This window comes from Esox lucius, chromosome 2 (assembly GCF_011004845.1).
Source record: "Esox lucius isolate fEsoLuc1 chromosome 2, fEsoLuc1.pri, whole genome shotgun sequence".
Lineage (NCBI taxonomy): Eukaryota > Metazoa > Chordata > Actinopteri > Esociformes > Esocidae > Esox > Esox lucius.
Window position 1 is genome coordinate 29,410,964 of NC_047570.1, and position 6,885 is coordinate 29,417,848.

General features: G+C 43.7%; 1 protein-coding gene across 1 annotated transcript; it reads left to right on the forward strand.

Moving 5' to 3' along the window:
- The first annotated feature begins 550 nt into the window (after nt 1-550).
- mex3b (mex-3 RNA binding family member B) lies at nt 551-5,050 on the forward strand. The gene is made up of 2 exons (XM_010877076.4): nt 551-1,261; nt 2,126-5,050. The coding sequence occupies exons 1-2, from the start codon at nt 1,030-1,032 to the stop codon at nt 3,556-3,558; spliced, it is 1,665 nt and encodes a 554-aa protein (XP_010875378.1). The 5' UTR covers nt 551-1,029; the 3' UTR covers nt 3,559-5,050.
- The last annotated feature ends 1,835 nt before the right edge of the window (nt 5,051-6,885 follow it).

The following is a 6,885-nucleotide window of genomic DNA, read 5'->3' on the forward strand; positions in this document are numbered from 1 at the left end:
CTTGTAATATAAAATAATTACAATATAAACTAAATACATAAATACATATTGCATGATGTGTTTATTTTAGTTTGTACTGTCAATAATTGTCATTTTGATATATACCCGTTATTTGTGTTGGCCTAGTTCATACATTTGAATAGACTGAATAGATTTAGATTGACATGCTAACTGGTGCATTATTTGAAACACAAAGAAAAGCCACATGGTGATATGGAAACGACCTATTTTTTTTTTACCTACATGTACTACCAAAAAACATGCCCATTCAGGAAAAGATTATTATACATATTTTTTGCCTACAGTGTAAGCACCAACAACAAAGCTCCAAGTTATCATAAGAAAGTCTGAATAAACTGATGTACATATAATATGCATATGTGTTATCGTTTCATCAAAGGAGATAGCGTTTTTGACTTAGAGAGACAAAGGAGGGAGTGTATTTCAGGACTGGGAAGTGCCTTTGTGACCTCCCATTCGGCCCCTATCCAATCGGCTCCGGCTATGCAAATTTACCAAGCAGCGATCCAATCGGCTCCGGTTATGCAAATGTCCCAAGCAGCGCCGCACCATGCTGCGCTGCACCGACCCTGCCCTGGTGGGTGACGTCATTCGCACATATCCCCCAGTAGTGTTGTCTGGCTCTGCAGCAAGTCAGACAGAAACAGAAAAGAGCTGAGTGTGTGAGTGATCCCAGTCGGGAGGGGCCCTTTGAAGGAATATTACCACCGCCGGCGTTCCAGCAAAGCCAACCTACAACTCAGGAATACGTATTTCTGTGCCCTCCTAAGACACATTTTGGGAGTCGAAATAGCCTATTAGGTCCCTTTCGGGTATGGCGGATTGCTTGCACTGATTTTATCATTGCAAGAAGAGAAAGAGAAGGAAACAAGCTCACTGATTTGCACCAGTGACTTGAAATCCTGTCTGTTGCCCCTTTTCCCCTCAACACTCTTTTTCCTACCCTCCTTCCGCGTTTCCCCCTCTTTGTCTGCGCTCCCGGATCCCACGGACTGCAAAAACTCAACGATGCCTAGTTCGCTGTTCGCGGATATGGAGAGAAATGGGAGCAACCAGGAGAATGCCCTGGACGACCAGAGAGCCCTACAGTTAGCGCTGGACCAGCTGTCCTTGCTCGGCTTGGACAACGACGAGAACGGGCTGTATGACAACGAGTCTAGCCGGAAAAAGAGTGTCAACATGACCGAATGTGTCCCTGTGCCTAGTTCTGAGCATGTAGCTGAAATCGTCGGCAGACAAGGTGAGTAGACTAGGCTAATGACTATTTCGTTTTCATTGTAATTGTTTCTTTGTTAAAGTACAGTCGTACGGCTAAAACCCGCAACTGGCCATAGTCTGTGGCTACAATGTTGAGAGACTGTTTAGTATAGCCTGGGCGTTAGTTTACGGTTAGCAAACAGTACACATGCATGCAGATTCTAGGGTCCCCCTCCCTTCCACTGCAATATGCCAGCTGTCCACAGCAAAACAAAGGCAAGCAGAGAAATACTTTAGCTGCTATCCTAGCGCACATACATGCGCTATAATATCCACAAGGGCACTGGTCCCTTTGTCATGTTATATCACTCTTGTCCCAGATTCTGTCTCAGTCCCCGTCACCGTGATTGCATTCCTCTTGGGCAGCTGTCTTCAACTGTTCCCATTTTTTATATATATTATATGTGCGCCCGGAGGTCGTTGAACAATAACTATGCGTTGTGCCCGGAAATTGAAATGATAAAGTAGACTTATCAGCCGGTATGTTCGTCGGCTATAACACCCGTTATATAAAATGGATATTCGCTGTTAGGGGGTGTTTCCTCTATATTTTTCCAATCGTATGTTGCTGCTATGTGTAAATCATGGATTCTGCACACATTTTCTCCCCTTTTTCATGTGCTATTTTTGACCTCGAGGGGTGTATGTATCGGCATGATAGTCGTGGTGCATGTGGTTTGAATTTATCTGGGGCAAGACGGGGTGAATTGTTTTTCTAGCATTTCTGAATTCACTGACTGAGAATAAAAACACACACACAGCTGTTACAAATTGTAAAATCACTCCTTCCCGTTTTTTGGTCCCTGAAAATTTAGAGGTGTACTTACCGTTTCTCTTCTAAACACAGGATGCAAAATCAAAGCACTACGAGCGAAGACCAATACCTACATTAAGACGCCCGTGCGCGGCGAGGAGCCGGTATTTGTGGTAACGGGGAGGAGGGAGGATGTTGCCATGGCCAGGAGAGAGATCATCTCTGCAGCTGAACACTTCTCCATGATCCGAGCCTCACGGAACAAGAACACAAGCATCAATGGGACAACGGGAGGTGGTACCCCAGCCCCTGGACCACCCAACTTACCGGGCCAGACTACTATCCAAGTCCGGGTTCCTTACCGGGTGGTGGGGCTGGTCGTGGGTCCTAAGGGGGCTACTATCAAACGCATCCAACAGACAACCCACACCTATATTGTGACTCCCAGTCGGGACAAGGAGCCCGTGTTCGAGGTGACTGGCATGCCCGAGAATGTGGACCGCGCCCGGGAGGAGATCGAAGCCCACATTGCCATGCGGACAGGCGGCCTCATCGAACTCCAGGATGAGAACGACTTCCACGCCAATGGCACAGACGTGGGGTTCGACATCCACGGCCATCCCACTCTGTGGTCCAAGCCCAGTAACCCACAGAGTGTCACACCGACGTCCGGACGGAAACCTTTCTCCAACTACCGCAACGACTCATCGTCCTCATTGGGCAGCGCGTCCACTGACTCCTACTTTGGCACCAACAGCAGCTCGCGCATGGCGGACTACAGCCCTCCCTCCCCGGCGCTTAGCTACACAGCCAGCAACAACAACGGCAACAATAACAACAACAACCTGAACATCAACACCAATGGGAATGGCTTTGTCTACGGCGGCGACGTCATCTCGCCTGACTGCACTGACATGACCTTCGGAAACTCCTCACCAGGGTTTGACCCCACGCCGGCCCCGCCCGGCCTCGCCTGGTCCCAGTATGAGCGGGGTTTGACTCCCTCCTCCTCTTCGTCCAGCTCCCCTACCTCCACATCCTCCGCCATCTACCCTTTGGTTAATGCTTCCACCAACGCCAATGGGATGGCAGCTGCCCAGAGGAGGATGAATGGGGTTGGCACCCCCCAGCCACGCCTGTCCCCGCCCCTTCTCAACCACCACACCGCCGGTCCCACCGAGCACCCCCTGGCCCGGAGGGTCCGCAGCGACCCAGGTGGAGGCCCACTGGGTTTCCCTGGGTACCCTGGCTCCAACTGCATGGTTTCCTTGCCCGGGCCCCACCTCCCCGGGGTGCCCTGCGACTCCTCGGCCTCCTCTTCGTCATCCTCCTCGTCCTCCTCCACCAGTCGCAAGGGCAGTCGCGACTGCTCCGTGTGCTTTGAGAGTGAAGTGATCGCAGCTCTGGTGCCCTGTGGCCACAACCTCTTCTGTATGGAATGTGCCAACCGCATCTGTGAGAGGAGTGAGCCCAAATGCCCTGTGTGCCATGCTGGGGTCACTCAGGCCATTCGTATATTTTCATAAGACACTCTATGTGTCTCTATGACTCACCATTATGTTATTACCAACATGGCCAAGTCCTGACTTTATGATATTATTACCAAGATAGCAGAGTCCTTCTTGACTTACAGTGTCACCAAAATGATGGGGTCTTGACTACAAAAGCAGCAACACCAACAACCACATGAACACAACTAAAGACTGAGACTATTGTTCTGCTTTAAAGCATTCTATACTGTCATGTATGGGCATATATGTTTGTGTGTATATACATGTGTGTGTATATAGGAAAACTACAGTATCCAAAAAAGGAACAGATGACCCTTATCCGGGCTCCGTCATAATTGTTAATAACGTACTGTAGCGTGAGGGAGGAAAATATTTTCAACATCTAAAAATGCATGTTTAAAATATTACAGCATAGTAATCAATAGACGTAGTAATGAATTGTACACAATATTTATGAAGTTACGACGAGGACAGAAAGGTCTTGGACTGAGGTACAGGTGAGTCTTTTGGTCAGACTGTTAGTAGAGTAAAGCCTTCCAGTTTCACTGATAGAATGTATTGATAACAGGGAGACATGGTGTGGAGGGACAGGACTATTGACTTTTAAGTTCTTGTAAGGTGAAGATACTGGAGCTTAAGGTCAGTCGACCACGTGAGGAAGTTCGATGACATATCCTACTTAGCTATACATGTATACAATTGGGGAGGGGGGGGGGTCCCACACATTGATGAAATGGTTTTAAAAATTAATTACATTAATACAGATTGAAGTATTTTATTCTTTTTTGACTTGAAAGATTATATTTCGTATTGCAAAGATGTTTACAGATATTTTTAATTTAAGTTCAGTGAACTTTTTTGTAGCTGGGTTCAAATATTGTTTATTTTTTAGTATGGCCTTATGGCAATGATCACTGTATTATTTTAATATCACAGACTGTGGGAGAAAATATAAGGACCACAGGGATGTGCATTTACATTTTACAGTATTCTGTTGGGATGGAGTTTTTATAGGTTCAGCAAAAAAATGTCTTTAAAATCGCTTCACCCAGCATATTTTCTATTCAGTAATATAAAGCATATTTTATTCTATATTATTACAAAACGTTGAAATGTATAAAACTTAGTAAGTCAAACAAAAAAGGAAAAAAAACGTTTGTGCTTTCTAAAAAATTTGTATGAACTAGATTCCAGTGGGACTTACAGACTTCTGTTGCACCACTATAGTTTTAGTATTTCTATTTTAATACATTTGTTTACCACTTGTTTATGTATATGTAGGTGCTGTTACTTGAGCGTAAATGTACTTTATTGAGCAAAGTTTAAGAACAAAGTATATTTTATTTTATGATAAAGGGCCTTTAACCTCGCGGTCAAATACTAATGTTATATTTGCAGAGACAAGATTTGAAAATGTATCGAGAGTTTTATTTTTCTGAAAGTTCTACATGATAAAGTAAAACTTAAGTAATGGTGCTACTTCATGTTTTTTTTAAGTATTTCTATATAAGTCCAATAAAAAAAAATGTACATTCACAAGTTGTCTGCTTCATGTCTTATCATTAATAACTTGTGATTTATATCTATATTAATGTCCTACTTTTCAGATGCTCTTTATTTTGTGATTCAGGGTGGTGAAACAGTCAGAACATTGTAGATGGAAAAATAATAAATAAGGTTTATTTCAGAAATGTAAATATCTCACCACCAGTAAAATGTATTGATTGTGTGCATAAAAAGGATGCAAGACATACAAAACTCCACACACTAGTTTGAAATGCTAAGTAGTGCAATATAAACATTGGTAATTACATTCACAGACAGTATAAACACAACATGTAAAGTGTTGGTCCCATGTTTCATGAGCAGAAATAAAATATCCCAGAAATGTTATATGGGCACCAAAAAGCTAATTTCTCCCAAATTGTCAGCAGGTTTGTTTACAATTGCTTATAATGAGAATTTCTGAACCTAATTTCAAGAAGTTGATTTAACAGCATGACATTACACAACTGCACCTTGTGCGCAGAATAATAAATGGCAGTATGTCCAATCGGCCGCACAACAGCAGACCATGTGTACCCATGCTAGCCCAACACACCCACATCCGGCTTCTTCACTTGTGGGACTGTCTGAGACCAGTCACCCGGACAGCTGATGATGGTGTGAATTTGGACAACTGAGGCATTTCTGCACAAATTGTTGGCAATTCTCAGCGAAGCTCATCTGCATTTTCTGACCCACAACCCTAGCATTTCTTCAAGGTATCTGTGATCAACATATGTTTATCCGTGTTCCCAGTCATGTGAAATCCATAGATAAGGACCTAATGACTTTTCATTTTCAAATTGCGTATTTTTACAAAAACTGTAACTCTTTGGAACTCCTTGGAACTTTATATTTTTGTTCAGCGTTTGTATTTCCATTGATACAGATTACAAACCCCTCTACCATAAAAAAATCTGCCTAAAAGGTTAAAAACATTGCATCCTCCTGAATTGCCAGTAGTGTTGAATCACTATCTTTGATTGGGTTTCAGACAGAACATTAACACATACAGTGGGGAGAACAAGTATTTGATACACTTTGCAGGTTTTCCAACTTACAAAGCATGTAGAGGTCTGTAAATCCAGAAAATCACATTGTATGATTTTTAAATAATTAATTTGCATTTTATTGCATGACATAAGTATTTGATCACCTACCAACCAGTAAGAATTTCAACTATCACAGACCTGTTAGTTTTTCTTTAAGAAGCCCTCCTGTTCTCCACTCATTACCTGTATTAACTGCACCTGTTTGAACTCGTTACCTATATAAAAGACACCTGTCCACACATTCAATCAAACAGACTCCAACGTTTCCACAATGGCCAAGACCAGAAAGCTGTGTAAGGACATCTGGGATAACATTTTAGACCTGCACAAGGCTGGGATGGGCTACAGGACAATAGGCAAGCAGCTTGGCGAGAAGGAAACAACTGTTGGCGCATTTATTATAAAATGGAAGATGTTCAAGATGACGGTCAATCTCCCTCGGTCTGGGGCTCCATGCAAGAGCTAACCTCGTGGGGCATCAATGATCATGAGGAAGGTGAGGAATCAACCCAGAACTACACGGCAGGACCTGGTCAATGACCTGAAGAGAGCTGGAACCACAGTCTCAAAGAAAACCATTAGTAACACACTATGCTGTCATGGATTAAAATCCTGCAGCGCATGCAAGCTCCCCCTGCTCAAGCCAGCACATGTCCAGGCCCGTCTGAAGTTTGCCAATGACCATCTGGATGATCCAGAGGAGGAATGGGAGAAGGTCATGTGGTCTGATGAGACAAAAATAGAG